At 49.1% G+C, this 15,988-nt stretch overlaps 1 protein-coding gene across 2 annotated transcripts; it reads right to left on the minus strand.

Annotated features, from left to right (window-relative positions):
• Positions 1–628: 628 nt before the first annotated feature.
• On the minus strand, positions 629–15,746 carry si:ch211-236l14.4 (SITS-binding protein). Of its 2 annotated transcripts, XM_055509942.1 has the most exons (11): positions 15,441–15,746; positions 14,700–15,365; positions 13,719–13,890; positions 6,579–6,786; positions 6,262–6,412; positions 4,680–4,874; positions 4,333–4,601; positions 4,123–4,259; positions 3,888–4,009; positions 1,867–2,046; positions 629–1,788 (listed from the first exon to the last, which is right to left on the minus strand). In XM_055509942.1, exons 2-11 carry the CDS (start codon positions 15,168–15,170, stop codon positions 1,615–1,617), a joined length of 2,079 nt encoding a protein of 692 aa, XP_055365917.1. In that variant the 5' UTR covers positions 15,171–15,365; positions 15,441–15,746; the 3' UTR covers positions 629–1,614. The 2 variants fall into 2 exon arrangements, with proteins under 2 accessions (XP_055365917.1, XP_029009507.1); XM_029153674.3 differs by having other exon boundaries at positions 14,700–15,746.
• Positions 15,747–15,988: the final 242 nt, after the last annotated feature.

The following is a 15,988-nucleotide window of genomic DNA, read 5'->3' on the forward strand; positions in this document are numbered from 1 at the left end:
AAGTTCTCTGATTTACAGAAAAGGAAATAAAACCACTTTGTAATGGCACAGTCATTGTAATATGTACATTGCTGATACTGCAATAATCCAGACGCTCGTGTTGCCCAGATTGTAAGAGTGGCATATTAATTAAGGCACGTGACATGCTCAGCCTGTAGTGGGAAAAGGAATAACACATCAAAGCTTTTTTCCTGAAACTTATGCGTGAGCAGACCGCAGCATTCCGTACAAGCATCAGAACCGGGAACTATAAAAGCTCCTCACACGAAGGACTCGCTTGGGAAATCACAGTTTGTCCGTTGTACATTGAGCGCTAGGAAGAGATTAAGACGTCGACGTGTTCACAACATACTGTGTTGCACTAAGACATAGTGATTTGATAAGCTTCAGAAGCCCTGAGTGTTTTGAGTCGATACAGTAAACCTAGGTCAATGTTACACAGTCAGTTCAGTCAGTGGTAGAGCCTTCACTAAGTCTGTATCGTCACGATACAGACTTAGTGAAGGTCAAATTTGGGGATCTGAAGAAGTTCCCCCACATTGTCCTGTGGGAGCCACTTTTGCCACATCACTCTCATATATATATATATATATATATATATATATATATATATATATATATATATATATATATATATATATATATATATATATATATATATATATATATATATATGAAAGCATCTTTCCCACAAGGTCTATGTTTTAATGCTGTGGTGTTAGCAAGGTTTTTCTTCAACACAACATTTGGCACATGAACACAACAATAAAACGAGTTAGAGTATAAAAGCTCAGACCTCACTACAGTAGGTTAATACAAAGGTAAAAACGAATCTAAATTCAAATATAGCCACAGTTAGAACAACCTGAAGTCTATCTGCCCTACAGTACTAAACTACTCCACGTAGTGAAGAGTGAAGTGTCAACTAATTATTCTAGGGGTAAGTGCTACAAGGGGTAAGAAGTTGTTTGTGTGCAATGACTCCGCAAAGCAGTGAAACCCATAACTTGAGGTACGTTCATATCAGCCCTTTAGCCTGATAAGTTCAAGTAGAAGCCGACCAGTGAGCAAAAACACACGGTGCAGTGGTTTGGTGTCTCCGCCGCAAAGCTTTCTCTGAGCTGTCCCCTCGAAAAAAGCCGCTTCACACATCGTTCCTTGTCTTCATTTGGTCTTCTTGAGAGATTCAGATTCTGTTTTTTTTTTAAGCAAACGAAGCTTTGTTCCAACAGAGCCAGCAGCGGCTAAACATGTAAAGACTGTAGAAATGCAGTATGTAAACACACTGAAGGATGCGTACAAAAAATGATAGTAGCTCAAACAAGTCTGGAAACAAATCAGGCAAGAGGTAAAACCGATTAATTTTTTCTTTAAAAAAAAAAAAGGAAGAAAAAATTTCACAAAGGAAAAAAAATACAAATCATTTTTGAACCGTAAAGTGCAAGTATAAAAAAATATTTAAACATATTACCTCAAGACGGAGCCTTGAGACAGAGCTAATGGTCTTTAGTGGAAAAGTGCAAGTTGAAAACAGCACGAATATTTAAAAAAGAAAAAAATTTGATTCGTAAGAGTAAGAGTTAGTCATGTGACCCGCTGGTTCTGTCACATGACTCAGCTTCTCCTTAAGAACACCGCCACCTCCTCCAAGGCCACGGGGTAGTCCTGTAAAAACGTCCCCCCATCGAACACCCGAGCGTTCTGGCTGTCCTGCCACTGGAAGCCGCCGTCCGGCAAATAAATATCCCTCCGCACCGCCCCCTTCTCCACCACCGGCGCCACCAGGACCTGGACGACACATACACGCGCACATTCAGACATGAGGGCAAGCCGCACACCTATTTACCGCGGGGCCCGTGGCATCACCTCGTCTCCGATGAGGAACTGATCGTCGATGGCGAAGGTGGCGGCGTCACCGGGGCTGAGCCACCACGTGGGTCGGTACACAGGGTTTCCCGTGAGCCGCCACTCCTCCGCGAAGCGCTCTATCAGCGGCACCACCTCCCTCCGGTGCTTCGCTATGTAGGTCTGCGTGAGGTTCAGCACCTTGGGGAAAATAGCGAGAAGACCAGAACCATTAGGAGGATTAAAAAGGCCAAATATCTGCTCAAGACATCTAGAGGCGGAAACCATTTCAGGATGCAGTGATATTATTAATAAGGAGGTCTGTTAAAGACGTTGGTGCCATTGCTGCAGACGCAGCTTAAAGCGGCCCATTGTTGACTCTGTGGATTTAACACGGCACAGCTCATTCCCCCGTCGCCGCCTGGCCCAGCTACGCCAGCATTCCTGAAAGGGTCACATCCTCTTCACGACAAAAACAAAACTCCACCACATCTGTGAAAAAAAATGTATTTTTATGGGACGGGATTGAGAACATTCGTAGGAATGAGCTTGAAGTCACAGCCTGGGTTTCGGAGGATACTTGTCTAATTGAGAAGCCAGGCATGTGTGTGGGTTTGAGGTTCTATTGCTATTCGGCTCCAGCGCGGTAGCTGGCGTGACCTGTCTGTGACTGACTGGAGCCTCGTACGCGTTGAAACCAAGGTGGGCCGCGTTGAGGCGCAGACGGAGCGGCCGCCGTCTGTCCCGCCTTCAAAGTGTTTTCTCAGGCTCGCTTAACGTTAGTTTCACATGCCGATGGACGCGCGAGCGGAAAACGTATCGGCTGTTAAACGTCCAGAAAGCCTATTTTTATCTTTGTCACGCAATGCAAGTCACACGCAATGCGTTTCGCTGCCACGGACTCAAAAAAAACAAAAAAAAAACAGCCGATCACTCCCACTCTTTGTCACATTTGTCAATTAGGCCGCACATGGAAATCTTAATTGCAACAATAAAGTATTTTTCCAAGACTTGTCCTCAAATTCATTATCATTCCTGCTCGAGCGGCTCCCGAAAGTGAGAGCGGGCCGTAAATCTAGAGGAGGGATTGTAATTCGGAACAGATGGACCTAACCACAGGTGACGTTGGGAGCGGGCCAAGCAATCGCTCCTATTGAGGGAAGGAGGGAAGGGCAGGCGAGGGGAAAAAAAGCCGACCGCGTGCTTTTCTATGTGAGAACCTGAGCTCTGGGACCAAATGTTAAAAGTATCCATAACCGTCACCGGAGCCTCTGAAGGCTGTGGGCTTTGTTTTCCTGTCGTGCGAGCTGAATGAGGCATTCCCGCTCCCCCGCAGGGGGTGCTGGCAGGGAGCGTCGGCATGGAGCGCCAGCATGGAACGCTAGCATGGAGCGCCGGCATGGAGCGTCGGCATAGGGCACCGGCATGGAACGTAAACATGGAGCGCCGACATGTAACGCTAGCATGGAACGCCGACATGTAACACTAGCATGTAACGCTAGCATGGAGCGCCAGCATGGAACGCTAGCATGGAGCGCCGGCATGGAGCGACGGCATGGAGTGCTAGCATCGAACGCCGGCATGGAGCACTTTCAGGGAGCGTCAGCATGGAGCGACGGCATGGAGCGCTGGCATGGAGTGCTAGCATGGAACGCCGGCATGGAGCGTGGGCATGGAATGATAGCATGGAGCGCCGGCATGGAGCACTGGGTGTGGATGTACCGCGACTCAGTGGCCCTCAAGCACCGCCGTGACCTCCAGCTTTGTGGGAACGTCCTGGCATGGATCAGCCGGGTCAACCCCACTCTCCTCGTGAGCAACCAGAAGAAAGGATAATCTCCCACGTTCCTCTCAGAAGGACTAATTGGCAGCATTCACGCATCGCTTCACAGGAAATCTTCACCGGTAGAATCTCGTTAACGAGCCCGACAAAGACTGTGAACGCGCCCTGTTGTTGCGATGGAAAAGCAATCTAATGTGAATAATGGCGCTGCCGCCGCCTCAGCCGGTCTGAAACGTGTGTCCAGCTGCTGCTTTCGTACCCGCTCCTCTCCACAGACCCAGGGCGGTGTGTGGAAGTTGATAACGGGCAGAAAGGCCACGATCTCCAGCCAGCGGATGAACAACTCCTCATCTGTGACCAGCTCCCCAGACAGGGAGCCACCTGCAGGAAAAGCAACTCATGAGAGCGGGAAGATACTTTAAACTTCTAAAAATTCCCAAAAGGATCAATTAAAGCAGAAGGTGTATTTGAGGTAATATGAGACACTTTATTACCTACTGCATCAGGAATGAGGAAATTGTATCCCAGCAGAGTGTGGTGCAGCAGGGAGGGAATGATGCCCTTCAGGCCCATTGGGCCCCAGTCCGACTGCAAGCGGGTCATCCTCACGAACAGAGGCCTGTGGCTCGACCTGCCACAGAATAGTTCCATTTGTTTAGATAGAATGCGACCACTAAGCTGGTGGAGGTGCATGAGGGCGTTACCGTGTCCCTGCTGTCATGATGGTGGAGTTTCCTATACTGGCGGCCACATCGGCCAGTAAGCTGATGTACTTGTCTCCACCCAGAGCTTGTGGCGGCCGCAGAGCCTGTTCCTCAAACAGATTCCCCTCGCCCCCCTCCAGCACAATGTACTCCATTCCCAGATGGGCCTGAAGGGACCCCACTCTGTCCAGAAACCAGCTCACTGCGCCCGGGTTGGTTATGTTCAGCTTTACACAGAACCTCCCTTGCCAGTGACTCATTACGGGGATCTGCGGGAAAGAAGAGACTTGATTTGAAACGGTTCCTTAGCTGGTCATCGGGGTCGGATAGCGTCGCCCGCCGCTCACCAGCTGTCCCCGCGGGGCTGAGGGGAGGCTGAGCCAGTAGCCCTGGGTGCCGTCTGACAGGGAGGTGTGGAACTGGGCGGTGTCCACACCCAGGAACGGGGACAGGGTGATGGAAATGTTAAGAAGCTTGACGAGTGGGAGGTCCCTGGTCAGTCTCTTGGTCATCCCCCTTTTCCTGTTGAGGTATTCATGGTCCTGACAGGCAGAGAGAGACTGACTTTATTGCTTATCTGTGATGGGACACAGGATGCGGCTCCATCATGGTTGAATTCAGGCGTCGTGCAGACTTTTATTTCAAAGGAATCCGCGTCTTCGGACACCGTTACATAAGATCCGCGTGTCTCTGCGCGAACGCTTTGTTTTGCGAGCTGGTATCCATGACGACGCGACCTCTGTCGGAGCAGGTTTTCATAATCCCGTGGAATTTACACGTTAAAGTCTAGTTAAAGATTTCACCTTGCATAACTGCGGATCAAAGCCTCGTCTAAAAGGGTTCGGGTTATAAAAGCTAAGGCCAAGAAAAGACGCTACGGTGGGAAGATCGGCCTTAATACTCGTATAACTGTAGTAAATGAGTGTTTTACTTCAGCTTTTAGAGGTTTGTTGCTGCCACAAACAGCGGTGGCGTTCAGTATCGCTGATGTATGACTCCTCCCTCCCTCCACCTCCTCCTGTGTCCTGCCCAGTTGCATGTACTGGTCAGATCCCAGCGTCTGGCCGGTGTCAGGACCCTCCGATCGCCTGCCCGGGTTTTCCTTGGCCGCGGTCCCCCTGAATCCCAACACACTCAGCTCTTTGCCATCCAGCTGCTGCCCAGCACACCCTCGCCCTCCCAGCAACCCGAGAGGCCTCAGAGTTCGCTGTTTGTCTTCTCTCAGCTATATTTGTTTTGTAATGGAATATCACCTGCTATTGACTGTGAAGCCACTTCACTGTGGGGCCGTTCCTGAGAACGCTCAAGGAAAGTCACTGGGAGAACTTAAAACGGTATAAGAAATAAAAAAAGCAACACCAGCAGCAGCTACGGGCGGAGGGGAGGTGATCTGCATGGATACAGTTCTGCAGTTCTGATGTGCAGAGAAAAAGCGCTGACTCAGCTCAGGGGTGAACCTGTCCTCCCTCCGTCCTTTCCTGCCCGTCTCCAGCTTTCTGTAGAGCCACTTAAGACAAAGCCTTTCATCTCCGTCTCTGACCATTTTTATACCTCGGACCAATGATCCCTCGCCAGCCTCACAGCACAGATGGGTGAGGAGGAGGAGGAGGATCACGAGGGTCCGGTCTCTGGGGGAGGATGACGAGAAGCTGCCGTGTAGTCGGTGCATCACAAGGTAGTCACACACGTTAATAGGGAGGAAGCATTAACCAATCAAACCAGTCTGTGAAGTGACCAGTAAAACGTTCACTGCTGTACGTGAGGTAAATCACCGCGTGGGTCACCGTGTTCTTAATTTCCTGGCAACTCACTAGTGTAATTCAAAGTAGTAATGTGGAGGTAGTAGTGGAGCGGCTTTTACGGGAAGCTACTAGTGTGTAGCTGGGCTTCAGGCAGAAAGCAAACTTCCACACAGGACATCATACGAACCACATCAGAGAGCAGGGTGGTGGAATGTTCATTGAGGCTGATGACCCCCTCCCCGAGCTGGTGTCTCCTCAGACGATTGGAGAAGATCCTCAGCTCCCTCTCTAATTTCTGCCCCGAATCCACGTTCGAGAGCAGCCTCCAGAACGGCAGCCTGAAGGACACACACACACACACACACACACACACACACACACACACACACACACACACACACACACACACACACACACACACACACACACACACACACACACACAGGCCATCAAATCCAATGAGATGATGGACACTGGCAAAGACAGCATCTGAGCTGAACTCACCCCAGCATGCGCATGTTGGGCAGCTCCCTGCCGTGCTGGGAGAGGTGGCGCATGGCCTCCTGGTGGGCCGCCTTCACGTTGTGGGCCACGCACACGGTGTACTGCAGAGGGAGACGCTCCATGCTGGGCAGCGACTGCAGGCAGAACTGCTGCCGGCTGTCCACCCCCAGCTGCACCGGGACATCAGGGGACACGAGGACGGCAACACCTGCGTGGTGTGAAACAGGCAGCACACATAAAGGGGGGGGGGGGGTCATTCGATTTCATACGTCCAACCGAATCGTGTTTCACCTCCAACAGACCTTGACACGGGTCCGGTTCGAGACTGTGCGCTGCAGATTCCTCCTGTGTGACATCGTCCGTGAGTGTTACTGAGACGGGCCTGAGCGTGATGGATGGAGTGTTGTGGGAGGCGGAGTGGAGGCTGTGTCAGCTGATATTGCTCCCGCTTCCATGTGGAAAAAATACTCCCTAGAACGAGATACGGCTGCGTGCGGCAGGATGGGTTTACCCTGTGGCCGCTCGGTGGGACGTGCAGCTAAGCGGACGTGGGCAGTGAATATGAGTCGGTCGGAATTTTATATCTGATTTGTTCGGAGCATTAAAACAATTGCGTCTTTTTCTATCTAAGAATCAATAATTTAGAAGGAATCATACTTTTTCAGTTTTTCAGAGGCTGTGTGAGATTTGGTGAAGCCAATGATTGTGTCTGCAGATGTAGCTGCCCTGTAAGGAATGTCTCTTCCCTCTCAGATTACCCCCCCCCCCCCCCCCTCCTCCCCCCTCCACCTCCACCCACACTCCTCCCACCAGCTCGCTACCTTCTTCCTCTGCATCTCTTTCTTATCTCAGGTCAGCAAAACACTGCGGCTGCCGACCCATGCCTCCAACCCAGTCCTCCGACCCCCCCCCCCAGTTCCTCTACCGCGTTTTTGCCCAATCAACTCCATAAACGGGCAAACCAGGATTTGGGATTTGGAGCTAATCCGGGGACAGATTAGGGTGCGAGAGCGGACAGTCTCAGGAACCTGAGGCCGAGCGCTCGGCTCGCTTCAGCGACCCGTCTCTGGTTTCAATGAGCTTACTGTTCTCGTGAAGGGGGAAAGACCGGGCGCAGGCAGGATATTCATGTACCGGTTTATAATCAGATTAATAGTTTCAGAGATCAGTATTCCAGTGGCGCATAAGCCCAGCGAGGAGACTTCTGCCTCAAGGTAGCTCTCACGTGGTCGCGGGGCCTAATGTCAGAGATATACTTACACCTCAGCTGCTTCTCACAAGGTATTAGGTCACCGGCCGACTGCTTGGTGCAGGTTCTAGTGAGGCGCTAAACATTTAAGTCCTGAATAAATGCGTAAGACAGCAAAGCAGCTGCAGAATGAGGCGCATGCAGTGGAACAGGGTGTTGGACGGGACAACATTTTCCAGCTGGAGGAAACACGTGGGCAGGTACATCAGGTGGGAAACGACATGGCAGAATAAAGTGAATTTAAAATTTACAATATTTATTCCTTCGTAACGAATCGTTTTTTTCAAAGCTTTTTTTTCTACTTATGTGCATCATCTGCAAATGCACAAACGCAACAGGACCGGAGATCAATAAGTGTTATTTAAAGAAAGCTACGCCGGGTTTTAAAGCCTGGGGTTGCAGCCAAAGCGGGGTCCCCAGGAGTTAAAGGGGAAGCGAGGGTGGACCCTATTTATAAAACCATTCCTTAAACACTGCGAGCTTCCCCTTAAATATTTTCCACTTGCTCTCGAAAGTGAAATTACACGCCTGACCCAGCGGGCGCGTCCGCTCACCTTCAAAGCGGCAGATACACAGATGGAAAAGTGAATGAAGTCCACTCGGCAGATTTAAAGGATTGGACACACACACACACACGCACGCACGCACGCACGCACGCACGCACGCACGCACGCACGCACGCACGCACGCACACACACACACACACACACACACACACACACACACACACACATCAACATGTGTACATTCCCACACGCTTCCTTTAATGGAAAACTGTGGACTACTGAGAAAACCCGAGCGTGTGTGTCCTTCTTCCCTTCTTTCCGTGACCCCGCGACCCTTCGAAGGGGTCTCAAGGGTTTGAAGGTTGTTTAGGAGGATAGAAGTGTTGTTGCCTGAATACCTGCTGCTGCGGACCAGATGCCGCTCTGTCCTTCACGTCACGCGTACGCTTATTTATGACACCTGCCCGCGCCTGCAGACCTGACTGGACTCATAAAAGCCGTGCGCTCACTCGCCGCCCGTGCGTGCGCGAGTGTGTCAGGCGCGTATTCCCTTAACAATGGAAACTTAGTTTCTGTGCCCAACCTCAAGAAATTGATGGCCACAAAACTGGGATCTCGCCACGGCTGTAAATTTCCAATCCCACTTATTGAAAAAATAATGAAACACACCAGAGAGTTTCTCCGCTCTATTCCTATCGTCAATCAGCTTTACAGCTTCGAGTGCGGGACAAAGTGAAAGCGCGTCCTTGTGTGTACGGTTAATGGATCAGATGAGAAGATCCCGCTGATCCGCTTTGATGCAGAGTCTTAAGCCTTTTCCTTTCACTCCACAGTCAGCTTATGAAGGTAATTCATATCAATTCATATAAAAAGTCAAAAAGGTCTGACTGATGATTTGAGCTTATTGTTATTCCATGATTGGCAGAAAATGCTGCGTCTTTGCCTTCACTTGTTGCCCTTGATGGAAAGTATTAGGAGGGCGATCAAGGGTGGAAAGTCTTATGGGACGGCTGTCACACAGTCGCCCTCTCATACGATGGATGACGGATGACAGCTTGCTTTTAACAAAGCTTCACTTGGCTAAGTGAGTCATTCCCAAAGTGTTTTACCTCGTACTTGTCCGGGGGGGTCGAGGTTTGGGGGCAGCTGGCCCAACGACCTCCCTGTGACCTTTTGAGTAACACGAGGAAATGTTTTGGGGCAGGTCAAATATTCCAAGCTGCTCAACCAGACTGGAAGCTGTTCACAACAAAAGACGGGCCGTTCGTCGATTCCTCTCCTCTGTAGTCGCTCGTAATCGTCCGTGTCTCGTGCTAAAAGAAGCTCAATACGTATTATTTTAAGCATCATTATCTTTGGTGACGGTTACGTAATGTTTATGCCTGTCTGTCTGTTGTGCTTGTCCGGTTCCTCCTAAGAGACCAAACAAATGAGCAGGAGCAGCTAAGTATTATTTCGTTGGCTCCCACACGGAAAGATTGAGTCAGAGATAGAAATAAAGACGAAGAGGTATCGAGGCGAAGGAGAATGACACTAAAAATATTTTTAAAATGAATAACGGCGAGGCTTTACGCAGGAGAATGAGCTGATTTCTATCCACACTTAACTTTAGATGGAGTGTCTACATGTGTGTCGAATTTTAAAGCCTTAAGTGGTTGCTGAAAGGTCAAACTCTGACTTTTCCAGACATTTTATTAAATAATATACTGTTATATCTGTTTCTACTATTTCACAGGAAAAAAAAACAGAAATGTAAAAGTCGTAAATTAATTCTATTGGACGGAGACGGAGCTGAAGAGAATGAGGCGATGGCAGCGTTACAGGGATCTCACATCAGCCTGCTGTGAAAACAAGAAAGGGCCTCTGCAGGGCCTAAATGATGAGCTGGGGAAATTCTGAGGAGGCCCACGTCACATGTGTGAAAAAGGCATGATATATATTTATGCACCCAGGAGCCGCTCAGGAGAAAAGCATAAAACTACATTTGGCCAGGAAGTACTCCGCCAACATCAAAACTAGGACTGAAGCATTAAAGAACACGATAAGGTTAAAGCTTGTGTGATTGGACCTGCAGCGAGTTCTGGAGACCTTTTGGACATTACTAACGCAGTCTGAGCTGAGGCCCAGTTGCTGATGAATCTGGTTCACGTCTGTTGTTTCCAGGCGTCCTGCTCAGTGGCTCCGCTGCCGTGGTCCCGATGCATCACAGCATAAGGAACGTTTATGTCCTATCACTCAAAAAATATTGTTCTTGCGTATGATGCATTTATTTGCAATTTAAATTATGCAGAAAACATCTGGTTATTTTGTCCTTGTCCTCTCTCAATGTGTGTGGATAAAAAAAGCCTCAAAGTTACTTGATTTTTTTTTCTTTATTTTATTGACAAGTGGCTGCTTTTGAACAACCATTTTAATTGTTTGATCGTTCTTAATGTCTGCATTAAAAAATCAGTTTACCTTATTGTTTGCTTTTCCAATGCAGTAAAGGCAAACATATTTGTTTATATACTAATTGTTTCATTCTGTTTAGTCTAGTTTACAGTTCCAAGGCTCTGACATGTGGACTTGCTAGGAACAGTTTCCACACTGTAAAAAATTACTTCTGTAAAGAAATAGAAAGGACACAACTCCAGGCAAAATAGACTATAAAATCATTAAATGACTTATTTCAGATTAGTTGATTAAGTTAATTAAGTAATTAAAATCTAAACCTTCTGCTTATAAATATACACAGAGTGACAGAAAACTCAAAGTTCCCGTTACTGTTTATATATTTTAAGTAAAGTATGATTTTCTCTAGAAATACATTAGATTGAAGTTTCGGTTACTGGCCCCTAACGGAGGCTGTAGAGCTTCCTGGTTTTGCTTGGGAACTGGCCGCTGACGTGACCCCTGTCAGTCGTGCGGCTGCCCGAGGACTCGACAATGTGCAAAATACAGCTAGCGCATTCGCACGTCGCCCATTTAGCGTAAATCTATTTCTGCCCGTTGATAATTGTCTCCCTGAAATCTGGGGTTGAGTAACTGTGGAAATAATCCCTCCTTCAGCCGGACGCGGCCTCGCTCAGACCTGATCTGTGCCTAGGAGCCCACTGGGTTTTCTGTACGGACGAAGACAGGTGGGGCTGTGGCACGTTCCTCCAGTTGGCGACGCTCTCAGATGTCACTGTTGCATATATCTTCTGTCCCGTCTGTGCCCCTCAGGCCCCGTGTCCTGCCTTTATGTTTAATATCAGGCTCTGCTGTACAGCATGCAGCCATCCTCAGGAGGCCTCTCAGGTTAGTAACATCATCACACGCCTTATTCCCAGCTGCATATGTAATGTGCTGCTCCGACTAACTGGGGTCACAGTGAAGACAGACCCCCCCCGCCCCTCCACACACACACACAAACACAAATACAAATACAGTATTTGCAATAGAAACATCGCTGTCACGGTCAGCAGGTTCACGCAGCTGCAAGGCCCAGAATTACATTTAAACTAAAATATGTTTGTTTCCTCCAAAGCAGCAGCATGAGGGAAAAATGCCATCATAGCTCCGATGAAGACGCAGCCCATTAAATTCAAACAGAATTGACCGGAATGATCAAGACATGTGGCGACCGACTCCATTGCTCTTTTATTAGCCCTGGAGAGCTGCCGTCGCTTCAATGTGTTTTGTGGAAAACAAAGGAGAAGCGCGGCGCGACTGGTCGAAGTTAAACTGGGATTTTAGTTTTGGAGAGAGACCCAGAGTTCATGCGTCTGCGGCTGCTGTCGAGCGAATGCACCAGCAGCTTCGTCGGAATTAAAAGTGTTGGAATTTGAATTCTGATAAAAGTGCTGAATTGTTGGTCACAGTTTTACTTGGAATAAAAGTCTGGTTTTGTCTCAGTTTAAAAACCAACCATCATAGAGACTCAGGTCTCCATTATATCAACATGTGCAGAGCACTGCTCATTTTCTTGCTTTCATTGTTTGATGTCAAAATAATAGTAGAGCTATGACTTTGGGTCATATTCTATGGTAAGCTGTAATTTTTAACTATTTGTCAGACTGGCAAAAGCTGTTGCAGTCGCATAATCATAAACTACAAACAATCAGCTTCCCAATGACACACGAATAAAAATGATCTGAAATAATATTTGATGGTTGCAAACACAAATGTTAAAAACTTCAAGAGAGACGGTTCCCTTCGGTCGCGATGGTTCTCATGGCGTCCCGTATCTAGAAGCCAAACAAATCCTTGAACAAGATATCATGTTAAATATACCTTGAAGGCTCCAGCAGGCATTGTTGTCATCGGTTAGCATCGGCCCGCTATGTTTGGGGCTATGTACACTATGTGTCTGTGCGCGGTTACTTGGCAACCTTAAGCAGTTGCCCTCGTCTCATCTGTGTGTGTGTGTGTGCGCATGTTAGTGTGTATGTGTGTGTGTGTGTGTGTGTGTGTGTGTGTGTGTTCTGACTGTACAAAGCTTAACAAAGGGTTACAGGCTGCTGGTGATTACTGCTCCTCTGACAAGGTGGAGAAGGGATTTAAGTCATGTGAGTCTCGTTAAGGTCCTAAAATGTGTTTGGGGCGTGGGAATGTGTGGTTTGTTTTGCTTAGCGCACACGTGTGTGTGTGTGTGTGTGTGTGTGTGTGTGTGTGTGTGTGTGTAATGAGAAACAGGATTGTGCACCTGCTCGACCCCCCCCCCTCCGTCCGATGAGTCGCCCGTCTGTTTACAACGTAACAAAGGTCGCTTGTTTTGAACAGCAGCACAGGAATAAATGTGTGCACGGCGAGAGCTTGACATGGAAGTCGCCGAGGTTAATGCCACAGCGGCTCCCACGCGCCAAACCGCAACGCAAACGCTCCTCGTCCGTCACGCTAACCGTTCACATCCGCCTGTGGCCCCCAGGATAAAATCTAACACCCCCCAAAATAACCTGGTGAGTTATAAGAGTCGGCAGGGCCCTCATCCAGCGTGGCCTTTATATAGAAACAAAAGGCAATTACCCCAGTATCCCAAGAGTTAATTTAAGATGCTAAAGGTGCTTTGCTTCCTATTGTAGTCTGATCTCTAAATTAATAAAGTGAGATGCCGCAGACAGGGTTGTGTTACGCTCTATTTGTGGGTCTCATCCAGTGCTGGTGGACTGGAGATGCCGCTTCTGGTGGCGGTTGGGGACATTTTTTTTTCTCACTTTGAACACAGATGAACATGTGCATGGGGGGAGGAAGGGGGGGGGGGGGGTAAGAAAGCACAGCAACGTGCACGGGGGCTTCCCTCGCGCCGTGGGATTCACGCCCCGCATCGAACCTGCCGACGCGGGCTCCGATTTCCCGAACGACTCGGGTCGGACTCGCGTGTGTGCGACGAAACAACAACAGCCCGCGCTGAGAGTGACCTCTGACCTGACGAGCCCAGGAAGTAGCGTTCCAGGACTGAGCCGTAGCCGGAGGGGTTGTCCTTCAGGTCGCTGACCACGAAGGGCTGCATGGTGGCGTTCTGGTCGTTGATGGGCCACGTCTGACCCCGGACGCTGGCACCGCCGTACCAGGACACGTTGGCCATGGAGAAGCAGTCCTGGAAGCATTCACACATGTGGTCCAACACCAGAATGCAAAAGGGAGGCTTTAGACGTCATTGTTAGAGGATGGACGGCGTTTTAGACCCCCTGCAGCCACTGAAACTACCACTGTATTTGCTGAAGCGCCCCAGAAGGATTGCATGACAGTGAAGTACGGAAAACCTCCTTTCCTCCCTCAACGTGCAGAGCGGCTGCGCTCGTTCGGGTTTCATCACAACAACTCCGGGCTCTGTTAAAGGGTTCAGGAGCAGGTGTCGAGTGGTCACCTGAGAGGATTTGGGAATTTAGCAAAAATAAAGGCGACTTTTCATGTAAGCAGTCGCGCCACACGGCGAGGAATGTTCCAGCGTGGACAGATTAACCTCCGCCAAACATCGCAACCGTTAAATGCCTTTGATAATTAAGATGGGAGGAAAGTAAAGTAAGTACCGGGCGCTTAAAGCCGCACGACGACTGCGACGCACCGAACTGAACACGAAAATTATTCTCACTGCAGAAATCACGGAAACAATTATTTTAAAATGACCGTCCAACAAGATCAAATAAGGAAACTGTAATATTTTAATAAACCCTGCATGATGATTTTCAAAGTTTGTGCAAGATGCAAAAGTTATTACAACACTTACTATTTAATAACTCTTGTAATTAATTTTAATACCTTTAAAACGTGTTGTAAAGCACATTTTTTACCTCTTACTGGGCGCGCGCGGTCGCGTAACAAAAGGAGAAACGGCGCATAAACGCGCCGATTTGTGCGTAAAACGCCACGGGCGTGACATTTCAGCTGCGCTTTAGTGGCCCGTACCTTCAGCTCCACATGGCAATGCACCGGCGCCCAAGTCATGCTGTAGCACTCCGTCTCCGTCTCCTCGTTCACCTCCAGCGAGATCTTCACCTCCGCCAGCGAGTCCCACGTGTAGCAGAACTCAGTTTTATTCAGCCAGCAGAGGTTCCGCACGAACGGCACCTCGATGTCGGGGTTCCCCGCGTTCCCGACGTCTATCTCCACATAGGTTTTGTCCTCCGTTAGGGTCTGGATGACAAGCGATTGGGTTCTTCTCTCCCAGATCAGTCCGCTAAAAGTCCCCCTGAGGATCCAGTTCTTGTTGGGCTGGTCCACCACTTGCCAGTATATAATCCCGATGGTCATCACAAAGAAGACGGCCACCCCGAGGCAGGCTATAGCTCCCTTCCACGTCTCGTTCATCTCTTTCAGTCCCGTGTCCCATGTTACCTCTGGGATGGGACTGGGGTTCCTATTTCGAGCGTGGGGCATGTTGACTTGTTGAGACCGGCAAAGAATCGCACACAATCAAAATCTGCAGCAACCTCTGTGCGTCAGAACCCGCTGCTGCCTCATCATGTCATGGTGCGTGCAGAGAGGCTACGGGAGGAATCAGCCTACTCTTCATCTTTGCACCGTTTGCACTGCTGGACCTGTTTTGCGCAACCGTGCCAGCAACGGCGAGACCTGTCGTGTGAAGAAAGCTGTGAGAATGGATCCCAGCGCGGACGATAAAATAGTATGAATGAATAAACGACTTACCACATACTGCTGCTGATTTGAAAGAGTTGGATTTCTAAATTGCATTGGCTGCAGTGAGCTCGTGAGCAGCCCCAAGCCGGGTTTGGCAGCAGTGCCTACGAATAGCTCCTAAGACGCAGTGTTGCTTGCCCTGCACTTTCTGACGTAATGCCGACTCGGTTCCTCGGAGGAAAGGTGGAGAGAGGGAAGCGGGGGATCGGGAGGGCTCGGCAGACTGCTGGAGCTGCCCGACGGTTCGAGGAGGCCACGGACGGGCTGCACGCGACGGAGCCCCCCGCAGGAGCGGAGCGGCTCCACGTGCGTAAAGACGGAGACCTGTCATCCGCTTGTTTGGTGTGAAGGCAGCGGCGACAGCTGATCTTATTGAGTTCGTATTGATGTCATTGAGTTCCTTTTATGCCACTTTCAAAAATCAAACTGGACAGAACAGTTAATGCATCTAGAAATTAGATGTTTTAAACGCTTGGTCTGGATCCAGGATGTTTTTTTTTTGCACGTGCAGGACAGTTAGACAATTTTGCATAGATTAAGAATCAAATGAACCTGCC

This window comes from Betta splendens, chromosome 6, assembly GCF_900634795.4.
Source record: "Betta splendens chromosome 6, fBetSpl5.4, whole genome shotgun sequence".
NCBI classification, from domain to species: domain Eukaryota; kingdom Metazoa; phylum Chordata; class Actinopteri; order Anabantiformes; family Osphronemidae; genus Betta; species Betta splendens.

What these genes read in the sequence shown, in the direction of transcription:
- si:ch211-236l14.4 (XM_055509942.1), bottom strand. Translation starts at nt 15,170, where the DNA reads ATGCCCCACGCTCGAAATAGGAACCCCAGTCCCATCCCAGAGGTAACA. An exon ending in ATTGCCATGTGGAGCTGAAG is followed by an intron (nt 13,891 to 14,699) that starts GTACGGGCCACT and finishes GAATGCTTCCAG; the next exon opens with GACTGCTTCTCCATGGCCAA. An exon ending in CCTCATTCCTGATGCAGTAG is followed by an intron (nt 4,010 to 4,122) that starts GTAATAAAGTGT and finishes CTTTTCCTGCAG; the next exon opens with GTGGCTCCCTGTCTGGGGAG.